Here is a 12,558-nt window from a genome sequence, read left to right on the forward strand (position 1 = left end):
GATGACATCCGAGCCCTGATGGACAACGGAGAAACAGCGGCCCTCATCCTCCTAGACCTCTCCGCGGCCTTCGACATTGTCTGCCACCGCACCCTAGTGCAGCGCCTCAGCAACGTCGGAATCCAGGAGAGGGCACTGGAGTGGATCACCTCCTTCCTCGACGGAAGAACACAGAGAGTCCGACTACCACCGTACAAGTCAGAGGCCACCAAAGTCATCTGCGGCGTCCCTCAAGGATCCTCGCTGAGCCCCACCCTCTTCAACGTCTACATGAGCCCCCTCGCGGCCATCGCACTCCAGCACAACCTCAACATCATCTCCTACGCTGACGACACCCAGCTGATCCTCTCCCTGACCAACGACCCCGCCGCCGCCAGAGCCGACCTTCACGAAGGGATGAAACACGTAGCCGAGTGGATGACGACCAGCCGCCTGAAACTGAACTCAGACAAGACGGAGGTCCTCATCCTGGGCTCCTCGCCCTCCGCCTGGGACGACTCCTGGTGGCCCCCCGGCCTGGGCACCGCACCCAAACCGACAGACCACGCACGGAACCTGGGCGTCATCCTGGACTCCTCCCTCTCCATGACCAGACAAGTCAACGCCGTCTCCTCGTTGTGCTTCAACATCCTGCGCATGTTACGGAAGATCTTCCGGTGGATCCCCACCGAGACCGGGAAGACGGTCACCCAAGCCCTCGTCACAAGCCGACTGGAGTAAGGCAACGCCCTCTACGCCGGAACCACCGCCAAGCTCCAGAAGAGACTCCAGCGGATCCAGAACACCTCAGCCAGACTCATCCTCGACATCCCACGACACAGCCACATCTCTGGACATCTGAGAGACCTGCACTGGCTCCCCGTCAACAAAAGAATCACCTTCCGTCTCCTCACCCACGCACACAAAGCCCTACACGATTAAGGCCCGAACTACCTCAACAACCGCATCAACTTCTACGCTCCCAAACGCCATCTCCAATCAGCCAGTCACGCCCTCGCCGCCGTCCCCGCATCCGAAGAACGACAACAGGAGGAAGGTCCTTCTCCTACCTGGCCGCCAAGACCTGGAACTCCCTCCCGACCGACCTGCGCCTGACCCAAGACCACCTCTCCTTCAGGAAGAAGCTCAAGACCTGGCTGTTCGAGCAGTAGCACAGCTATGTCATTCCCTGGGAACCCAGTTGGCCGCTGCTGAAAAAAAACACTTTTGTACAAGTGTTTTAGAGCCAATGCGAGAGGGCTAGCGCCCACCCCTGGGTCCATTTCCATTCGCAGGGAGTACTTGCAGAGGGGGTACTTGGGATGCCCTGCAATGATCACTACTTCGGCACCATCCTTAATGCCTGTGGGATTACTCCAGGCCGCTCCCACTGGTAGAAGGACGCTCAGCTTCACCGATGTGCTCGGGGGATTCCAGGTCGCCCAGGGTAAGTCGCCCTCAATTAGTCTCCCTCTAGGGGTTAAGGATCTGCGAGGCGTGGAGCAGTTGAGTAGTTTATGTGTCCCAGGCCAAAGCAGGTCATCATTCCTCTGCTGCTCAGTTATGGTCTTCCGTGCATGATTTGGGACTAATGTATGGGGCAGTGTCCACCTCTGGAGTCTTTCTTCGATCCACAGCATTCGTCCACAAAGACGGAGCCCGGGCATGTTTCAGAAGGCACGGTATGCATTGTTTTTTTCCAGGTTCCTCTCCATGACCATATTAGGTCTCCCATTGATAAAAGGGCCCTCTGCCCAGCCTTAAAGGAGTCCTAGGCCCAGAAGCAGGAAGTGCACTTGAGACTGGTAGGGGCAGAATATAGAAAGGAGCATGAGCGCCTGTCCCTTGAGAACAACTCACAAGACCACCCATCTGCCTTCCTTGTATTTTCGGGAATCGTTATCGAGAAAGCTGCACTCTTTCCTCAAAAGGATACCCACTTCTGCTATCTTAGTGTCAGCTAAGGAAAAGGTCTGTGAAGGGAAGAGGTGGGTCTCATCTGCAGGAAGCAGGAGGGTCTCTTGAAGAATGGCAGTTAGACAGGTCATCTTTAGCATGGTATTCTTCCACACATTTTGACTTCAATCCTCCTGTTGTGCTGAGTTTGTTTCTGCTGGCGTTAGGACTCTGTGCACTTTACCACTGCTTACCAGTGCAAAAGTGCTTGTGCTCTCTCCTTCAAACAATAAAATCAGACTATACCTAGTTGGCATGTTTAATTTACTTATAATTCCATAGTAAATGGTACTACATGTACCCAGGGCCTGTAAATTAAATGCTACTAGTGTGCCTGTAACACTTATTGTTCGACTGACTTAAGTAGCCTTTTAAATATGTCTCAGGCCTGCCATTGCAACCTGTTAGCAGTTTTAAACAACTTGACAAAATACCTCCCTTTGTTGAGCGCAAAACTCCTTTTTAATACACATGTCACTCCTAAGGTAGGTCCTAGTCAGACAAAAGGGCAGGGTTCACTGAATTAAAAAGTTGGACATGTAAGTTTAAGTTTTACATGTCCTGGTAGTGAAAACCGCACCCACTTGTTTTTCACTACTTTGAGGCCTGTATCTCTTTTAGGATAACATTGGTTACCTTATTGTCAGTCAGTCAGTAACTTTATTTTGGCCACTAGGACCAAAAAAGTACATCACTACAAAAATCCCAACCAGCAATAAGAAAGATAAAAAGCGGATGCACTCACGATCATGTATCTACAATCATTACAAATATAAAATAGTAATAAGAGAAGTAGGGCTAGGAGACACTCCTCATCCCCATATAAAGATACTTTCAACAATAAAGGGGTGACTATAGGCGCAGAAACAAAGGAAAGGGGCTAGTGTTTGCAACCTGGAACCAAAAATAAGGACAGTGTGTGATATAGTGAAAAACCTTTTTAGTTTTTAAAAGAACCCCCACTCACCAACCTGGTTGGTGACATGCTTCATCATCGGGTTCCCACCAGAAAGACCGAATGTCTTCCCGGTGTGCTACGACACCTGTAATTACAGTGGAGCTGTTTTTTTTCGTTGTAAAGTGAGGTTGTGACTGGTGTATTAAAAGAGAGCAAACTAGTTACAAAAATTAACTTTAATAAAGGAACAGTAGGCAATCATTAAAAACAAGTGAGACGGAAACGGGTTGGCTGTTAAACTGAGCCAACTATATCCTCAATGTTCAATAGGTCGACATGTTTCTGCTCATGCTTGCCAATTAGGATGAGCTTTCATCAGGACCAAAACAACAGGAAACCACCCGGGTGGTATACACACGTTAAGGTGTATCCTAACCTCGGGGGTGTGTGTAACAAGATAAAACTCACAGTTTTACCCGTAGATAGACGATATATCCATTGTTGTTCTTTTTCAAAAAGGGACTCGTGTATTCTACCATTGCTCTGCATTTGTTCGATGATAGTCCACTTAATGTCATTGGGGATATGGTTGGATTGTATAAAATGCGCAGTTAGTTTTGTGGTGTTTCTTAGGCATCTTATATTACTGCGATGTTCGCAGATACGTTGTTTTATTCTTCTAGTAGTCATCCCCACATTACAAACAGGGATACTACCACAGGTAGTATCATCGCTGGTGTGCTGAGTGGTCGCTCCCCAGTCTCCCTGCGAGATCTGGTATCGTTGTGCTGCGATTCGATCGTTGACACACTTCAAATAATTGCCTGTTGACTGCTCTGGCTGCCGCTTTGCTCTGTTAGCGTTTATTATTGCCACAGCTACTTTCATTTTTAGCGCGATAACTCCCGGCGCTCTGCATTGTGCTTGTGCTTCGATTTGATTGTGTACCCACTTTAAATAATTGCCTGTTGACTGCCCTGGCTGCCGCTTTGCTCTGTTAGCGTTTATTATTGCCACAGCTACTTTCATTTTTAGCGCGATAACTCCTGGCGCTCTGCATTGTGCTTGTGCTTCGATTTGATAGTGTACCCACTTTAAAACATTGCCTGTTGACTGCCCTGGCTGCCGCTTTGCTCTGTTAGCGTTTATTATTGCCACAGCTACTTTCATTTTTAGCGCGATAACTCCTGGCGCTCTGCATTGTGCTTGTGCTTCGATTTGATAGTGTACCCACTTTAAATAATTGCCTGTTGACTGTCCTGGCTGCCGCTTTGCTTTGTTAGCGTTTATTACTGCCACAGCTACTTTCATTTTTAGCGCGATAACTCCCGGCGCTCTGCATTGTGCTTGTGCTTCGATTTGATAGTGTACCCACTTTAAATAATTGCCTGTTGACTGCCCTGGCTGCCGCTTTGCTTTGTTAGCGTTTATTATTGCCACAGCTACTTTCATTTTTAGCGCGATAACTCCCGGCGCTCTGCATTGTGCTTGTGCTTCGATTTGATAGTGTACCCACTTTAAATAATTGCCTGTTGACTGCCCTGGCTGCCGCTTTGCTTTGTTAGCGTTTATTACTGCCACAGCTACTTTCATTTTTAGCGCGATAACTCCCGACGCTCTGCATTGCTCACCCCTCCGCTGCCATTTTGTTAGTATTTGTTGTTGTGCTCGTTGTTGGAAACCGCCCTCCGTAGCCCGCCCCGCCTCCCAGCTGAGCCGCCCTCACCCCTCCCCCTCCACCACTCATATATGACAGATGCACTTTCGCGCAGCGTTCACGCGCAGCGATCGAGCCCAAGGTGCGCCAAAGGTAAGCCCGTCGACGCCCGTCCGCACCCAGCGCCATACCCCCTGCAACTCGTACCACCCACCCACCCCGCATTACATACGATGCCGCGTCCCTCCTAGCCCTTAACTCCGGCCGTTCCCTCTACTGCGTCCAAGCCGCCCCTGGACACACCCATGGACCCTTCTCATGCAACACCTGCAAGTTCGACATCACCAAAACCTACACCTCGTCCACCAACGCGACACAGAGACCCGACACCAACCACCTAAATTGCATCCTGCTCAACACACGCTCAATCCACAGACATGCCATCGACCTTTGGAATCTACTAGACACCATCTCACCAGACGTCGCTTTCCTAACAGAAACATGGATGAACGCCTCCTCAGCCCCAGACATCACCATTGCCATCCCGGAAGGATACAAGATCATCCGTAAGAACAGCATCAAGAATACAGGAGGTGGCATCGCCATCGTCCACAAGAATTCCATTCACATCTCAACCAGCTCAGATGACAACCTTGCCAGCGCCGAGCATCTCCACTTCCAGATTCACACCGACCCCAAAACCACACTTAGAGGCACCCTTCTCTACCGGCCCCCGGGCCCCCGAGCGCAATTCAATGACGATATCACTGACTTCATCACCCCACACGCCCTCCCCTCCGAGAACTACATCCTACTGGGAGACCTCAATTTTCACCTGGAAAAGAGCAATGACAACAGCGCCACCACCCTTCTGGACAACCTCGCAAACCTCGGACTTAAACAACTTGTCACTTCCCCCACCCACATTGCAGGTCACACACTCGACCCTATCTTCACCTCCAGCAAATACGTCTCCTTCAGCCACACCACAGCTCTCCATTGGACGGACCACAGCTGCGTCCACTTTCTCTATAATAAGCCCACAATCCACCACCACTCTCAACCCATCCTGCGTAGAAATTGGAACAAACTCACCATCGACCAGATCTCTTCATCGCTCCTCCAAATCCCTCCTGTCCACTCCTCAAGCCCCGACCAAGCAGCCATTAACTTCACCCAATGGCTATCCAATAGCGCCGACATCCTAGCACCGTTGAAAAAACATCAAAACAAACTAAGCAGCAAGAAGGCCTCTGGTTCAACGATGATCTTAAGAAATCCAAGAAACTCTGTCGCTCCCTCGAGAAAGCTTGGAAAAAAGACCCAAACTCCAACACCAGAGACTCCTTCAAAAACGCCACCCGCATACACCACCAACTAATCCGATCTGCCAAGAAAGCCGCCTTCAAAGACCGACTTGATAACAACGCCCACAATAGCAAGGAGTTATTCAACATCGTCAAAGAATTCACCAACCCATCAGCCAACTCCAACGACATCACCCCCTCTCAAGCCCTCTGCAACTCCCTAGCCTCCTTTTCCACAACAAAATTGCAGACATCCACAACAGCTTCGACAACCAACCCGAAGACCTACCCACCCAACCTCCTGCAGGACCTCCTCTCCCCTCGAACATCCTCAACGACTGGAACCCAATCTCCATTGAAGACACCATCCGCCCTGATGAACTCCATCCACTCAGGATCCCCAACTGACCCATGCCCTCACCACATCTTCAACAAAGCAGACTCCATCATAGCACCACACCTCCGAGACGTCATCAATTGCTCCCTCAACTCCGCCACCTTCCCGGAAAGCTGGAAACACGCAGAACTCAGCGCCCTTCTGAAGAAACCCACAGCTGACCCCACCGAACTCAAAAACTACCGCCCCATCTCGCTCCTTCCTTTCCCAGCCAAAGTCATCGAGAAAGCTGTCAACAACCAGCTTGCCGCCTTCCTCGAAAGCAACAAATCCCTCGACCCATCACAGTCCGGATACCGAGCCAAACACAGTACTGAGACCGCACTCATCGCAGCAACAGATGACATTCGAACCCTACTGGATAATGGAGAAACAGTCGCCCTCATCCTTCTTGACCTCTCCGCAGCCTTTGACACAGTCTGCCATAGCACCCTATTACAGCGCCTCAGTGACTCCGCCTGGGACGACTCTTGGTGGCCAGAGGCCCTTGGAAAAGCTCCCACCCCGACGGACCACGCACGGAACCTGGGCGTCATCCTGGACTCCTCACTCTCAATGACCAGACAAGTCAACTCTGTCTCATCATCCTGCTTCAACATTCTTCGCATGCTCAAAAAAACTTTTCGCTGGATCCCACCGAAACTAGAAAAACGGTCACTCACGCACTTGTCACGAGTCGCCTGGACTACGGAAACACCTATACGCCGGTACCACCGCAAAACTCCAGAAAAACTCCAACGCATCCAGAACGCCTCAGCCAGGCTCATACTTGATATCCCGCGTAAAGAACACATCTCTGATCACCTGAAAAACCTCCACTGGCTCCCCGTAAATAAGAGAATTACCTTCCGTCTATTAACCCACGCACACAAAGCACTGTACGAACTGGGACCCGAATGCCTCAACACACGCTTGTCCTTCTACACCCCATCCCGTAATCTACGATCCTCCAACCAAGCGCTGGCCACTGTTCCCCGCATCAACAAAGCCACCATGGAGGTAGATCCTTCTCCTACCTGGCAGCCAAGACCTGGAACTCTCTCCCCACTCACCTTCGGCTTACTCAGAACCACCAAGCATTCAAAAAGCAACTTAAAACTTGGATATTCGACAAGTAATCCCCCGCCCCCCCTTCCTCAAGCGCCTTGAGACCCTATGGGTATGTAGCGCGCTATATAAATTCCTGACTTGACTTGATTAGGTCTCCTAGCTGCTTCCAAGTACGGGCCCCTAAGTACCTAAGGCATAACTGCCTTATGGCTTCTCTTATTCAAGTTCGGTGACTAAATGTTACAGATTTCGGTCCTTTAAAAAAATCTTTTTATGCAATGGGAGGAGGCGTGGCTACGCTTCTCGGAGTGCGGCTCATGGGACCCCCGCCTACGTACTTGAACATCCTGGATACGTCCAATCTCCATTATTCGGGCGGTGGATGTGATTGAAGTTGGTCACCAGTGGGGAGACGCCAGGATTGAAGTAAGTGGCAAAGAGAACCGGGTGGCCTGTCATTTGGAAATTTGCATGGTGTTGTTTAACTCCTCGATCGATGACCAACTCGTTTCTTTTATCCTATCCCAGAGTTTCCTGGCGCGAAGATTACCCCTGCCACTGGTCCCATGAAGTGAAGTGGAACTCGCCTTCACGTAATTCTGTTTTTCTGTTTTTTACATTGTCTTCCATACCTTGGTGGTTTCTAATTAGATTAAGAATGGCTTGTTACTGATTTTCACGCCACAAGCTTTTTGGGACAAAGCACTAAGCAAGTAGATGTATTAAAGACACAAGAGCGAATTGTTTTTCTCGTGCACTATAAAAAAGAGGGCATGCAAAATGAAGACATTTACTGAATGGTTTTTTCAGCATGTACAGCATATTTGATTAAGACAAGCATGCGTTAAAATCGTTTGTTGTCCTTTGAAGAAAGGGGACAATAATGAGCACTAGCGGGTGTACACCATGTGGTGATTAAAAAACTGGTCCACTACAGTTCACAGGTGGCAGTATACCATGAGAGGGAGCATGTTACATATATAAATGTTGTCATGTCGGCTTGTTCTCTTTTCCCTCCTCCACAGGTTAGGTCGCCTGGAAATGCCAGGGACGTCCGGTAAAACCGTGAGTTTTATCTTGTTACACACACACACCCCCCGAGGTTAGGATACACCTTAGCATGTGTATACCGCCCGGGTGATTTCCTTTTGTTTTAGTCCTGATGAAAGCTCAGCCTAATTGGCAAGCATGAGCAGAAACATGTCGACCTATTGCACATTGAGGATATAATTGGCTCAGTTTAACAGCCAACCTGTGTCCGCCTCACTTGTTTTTAATGATTGCCTACTGTTCCTTTATTAAAGTAAATTTTTGGAACTAGTTTGCTCTCTTTTAATACAACAGTCACAACCTCACTTCACAACGAAAAAAAACAGCTCCACTGTAATTACAAGTGTCGTAGCACACCAGGAAGACATTCGATCTTCCCGGTGGGAACCCGATGATGAAGCATGTCACCAACCAGGTTGATGAGTGAGGGTTCTTTTAAAAACGAAAAAGGTTTTTCACTATATCACACACTGTCCTAAATATAAAATAGTGTCATTCCATTATCTTAAAATCAGTTAAAACGCTCTTCGAATTGATTACAAGCTAAAATTATCGGAATAAAAAACAGTAGATGAAGCAGAAAACTGGGACACGGTTCACTGTTGGCTAGACCCGCATTTTGGCCTATTCAAATCACATTTCATGGTACAACCCACAATGTCACTTTAGAAAACCCCTCCGCCTGTGCCACATGCTATTTAGATAGCGTGATACAGCAAATACGATGGAGGGTGGGTATCATATTTTAGTAGTCGATAGGCCTCTAGGCAGCGCCTAAACCCTAGGTTTCTACATATTTGGATTATCCAGCATTTGTACTTTTAAGTTTTACCTATCCTGGTAGTGAAAACCACACACATTTCTTTTTCACTACTTTGAGGCCCGTATCTCTTTTGGGATAACATTGGTTACCTTATTACATTTAATAAGTGATAACTTATGATTGGGAGCAGGTAGGAAAGTCATGTTTGGTGTCTGAGGAATTGTAATTTAAAATCCTCTTTAATGATAAATTTGGACACCGCAATTCTGAAAATGCCACTTTTAGAAAGTTATACATGGCAGAGTACCTCCCAGACCATAAATTGAGTTATTATTTACATATAGGAATCTACCCAGTGTTCCTATAGAAATTCATGTAATGAACTTGATAACTTCTAATAATTTCCACAAATATGAACACTTTCCCGTACTACTACTATTCTTAAACAAATTATACGCCACAGACTTCTCGGATTTGTAATTTGCCAAATAGATTTTTTATCTTTAAAGTTTTATGGTGTGTTACATAATGTGTATACTGTACTGATCGTCTTCATTAAAAAAAAAATAATTATAATTATACCACAAGTGTGATGTCTCAGTGGGGAACTGTAGCCAAGCCAATGGATTTGGCCATAGCAAGCCGGCAATGTGTTTTTTTTAATTAAATGTTTGCAAATATACACAAGAGACATTAAAAGTGTAAAAGTAAAAAATATTGTTGTCTAAATGCTGCATGCATTTTCGTGAAACAAAAAAACAAAAACAAAAAAAAACTGGCTCGAGGCCATACCTAATGCTCTCTAATTTCTGTTTATAACATTAACACATGGAAGAATTTCTGGCTAATCTGGTGCACTCTTTACTTAAAACACTGTTGGAGTCATCATTCTAAAATGTATGGGCTTAAGGTAAAAATTACCGACCTCTGTAGAAAATAACTACAATGAGAACGCGCTGCAGCTCCAGTCAAATACCAGTACAAGTCATTTTGGTTGTAACATAAAACAGTTATGGTTGCAAACACCTACAAAACAGACCTATTACCTACATACACCTGTTTTTGTGTTCAATAATATATATTTGACGATACAGCAACTAGGAAAGGGATTTGGTAACAATAATCATTGGGGTCCAACGTGCGAGTTATACATTCTTCGGAATACTTCAAATTTAGACATTTTTTGGCCAGGTTATCAAAAGGAAAACAATTTAAAAACCACACAGAACCACACTTGGCTTGCTCCTAAACTTACTTAGGATATAATCATATTGCATCATACTTCCCAACTAACCTTAAAGTAATACTAATCCCAACACATATGCTTGGGTGAGGTTCTTCAAAAAGGAAAGGCACCTCAAAGTTCAAACATAATAGACCCTTACGGACTTTGGCCATTGTACTATAATTGCTCTTGCGGCCCAAGTGTTGTTTCATTATTAGAAAACCATCTGTTTGTTAACCTTAATTACATTACTTTTTCAACAAAACATCTGAAAATTTGCCAAAGACCCATGGAATCCCTAGCCTTTCCCATCGCGGAGGGCCTTCAGTAGGAAAAGGGATTTCAACCAATTTGCAAGGCGAGACATCATCTCAAGTGCAGATAGTGTTGAAAAAAGTAACTCCAATTAGCCAATCCATAACCAGGGCCACTGGAATTATGCAGTCACCAGGATTTCCACATAATTAAGAATTTGCAACGTTTCCCATGCATTCCACAATCTGCTGCATAATTTGGAAATTTCAACAAAATGATTTTTTTTGCATATCACTTAAAAAATATGTAGATCATATGCACCATACAACTTTCCCCTTTCTCAGCCAAGGGATATTTAAAAGTGCAACCCAGTACTTACTCTGTGCAAGCAGTTGCAGGTGACTGGCACCAGCACTCATTTTTGCGAGTCAAGACTTATTTTTCATTATCAGACTTTGAACAAGAGGAGGAGAAAGAAAGCTAGAAAAGAGATTAAGAGGAAGAGAAAGGAATAACAGAAGTGACAAAGGAGAAAATAAGGACAGAAGAGAGAACCTGCAAGACTAAGCTAAAGAGACAGGAAAGTATGGTGGTGGAGGGAAGAGGGAAGAGGTGGAGTCAAGTCTAGGCAGCCTTGTTTTTTGCCAAGCCACTGCATTCTGCAGCACAGGTAGTATGATCTTAAGAAAAGCTTTGGGCTTCTTCACTTATCTTTTTTATTTACAAATGAAACACTGAGTGCAGGCGTAAGAGGACGAAGTTATGAATCGGGTTAAAATAAACTACTACTCATCATTTAAAAGGATGTTCTCCTTACCTTATACGAAGGTAGAAAACACAGAACGCCATAGCTCACAGTCTGGCAAATGGACAGCAGAAGAGCGCCAACTTCATCCTGGAAATCAAAGGTCTCTGTGTGCTGGAATGTGGCACACAATTTCCGCCCTTTGGGGCCTGCCCCGATTGTGCCAACCCAAACCTGCCAAATTGAAATGTACACGATAACTGAGATGCACAATTAAATTGTAAAATGATAAACAAGTAAAATCAAGAAGTAATTTCCAAGATGGTTTAAGTAAATATATGATAGAGTCATGGTACATAACAGTTATGTCAAAAACGTAGCACAATAATAACTTATTTTTACAAAACAGCTGTTTAAAATAGTAAGATTGTATTTTTAAAATGTGTATTTAAATCTAAAAAAATTAATGTATTTGTTAATTATTTTTAGCAAATGAGGATTACACCTGAGGATTAAAGGTGGGTTAACGTAAGGCTTAGTGTGCGAGTGCTGGGGTAAGGGATGCTCTCAGGGGTACGGTAAGGGCAACTGATGAGGTTAGGGTAGGGGTCGGCTTAAGGTTAAGGTAAGGGTAACCAATGAGGTTAAGGTAAGATATTTACCGATAGTATAGACTGGTTTCAGGGATAAAGTTGAGTAAGGCTAGTGTAAGGGTTAGGTTAACTGCAGGGTTATGTTTGGAGAAGGATAAGGGATGGGGCTAGAGTACATGGGTAGAGCTTAAATTGTAAGAAAGGGCATGAGAGGTACACTTCAATATTTTAACTCTACATTTTTGTTTTTGTAATTAAAATACATGTGAGTCAAAACTCTATGCCACAACCGTTACACTATGTATTTGTATGGGCTTTCCCAGATGAAACCCTCACGTTTGGTATACTTGACTTGCACTTAAATGCAAACAACTTTGCAAAGTTGACATTAACTACATTCCAAACCTTACAGCTAATGTTCTCATTAATATATTCGTGCATCTCAAATTGATAACAAGTTGACCTAAGAAGATCTTCATTAGCTGCCATGTTACTGAATTGACTTTAAAATGCTCCTCATGGAGCTAATCTCATCTTCATCCCACTTCCACAATGCTGAGCATAGACCCTAAAATTGCTGTAATGGACTCAACATGTCTCCAAAGCTAGCCCTGTATCGCTTTATTTGCTGCACCCCAAATGAAGGCTAAATCACATTTTCAACCTACTCCAATATCAGCCAT

General features: G+C 45.7%; 1 protein-coding gene across 1 annotated transcript in view; it reads right to left on the reverse strand.

Annotated features, from left to right (window-relative positions):
• BRIP1 (BRCA1 interacting DNA helicase 1) overlaps positions 1-12,558 on the reverse strand; it is a 1,426,214-nt gene that overhangs the window by 502,806 nt on the left and 910,850 nt on the right. The window contains exon 14 of the mRNA XM_086954933.1: positions 11,355-11,516. Coding sequence (XP_086811059.1) covers positions 11,355-11,516 — 162 coding nt within the window. The remainder of the gene's footprint in view (positions 1-11,354; positions 11,517-12,558) is intronic.

The sequence above is a fragment of the Lissotriton vulgaris genome, chromosome 2_1 (assembly GCF_964263255.1).
Source record: "Lissotriton vulgaris chromosome 2_1, aLisVul1.2, whole genome shotgun sequence".
NCBI classification, from domain to species: Eukaryota; Metazoa; Chordata; class Amphibia; order Caudata; family Salamandridae; genus Lissotriton; species Lissotriton vulgaris.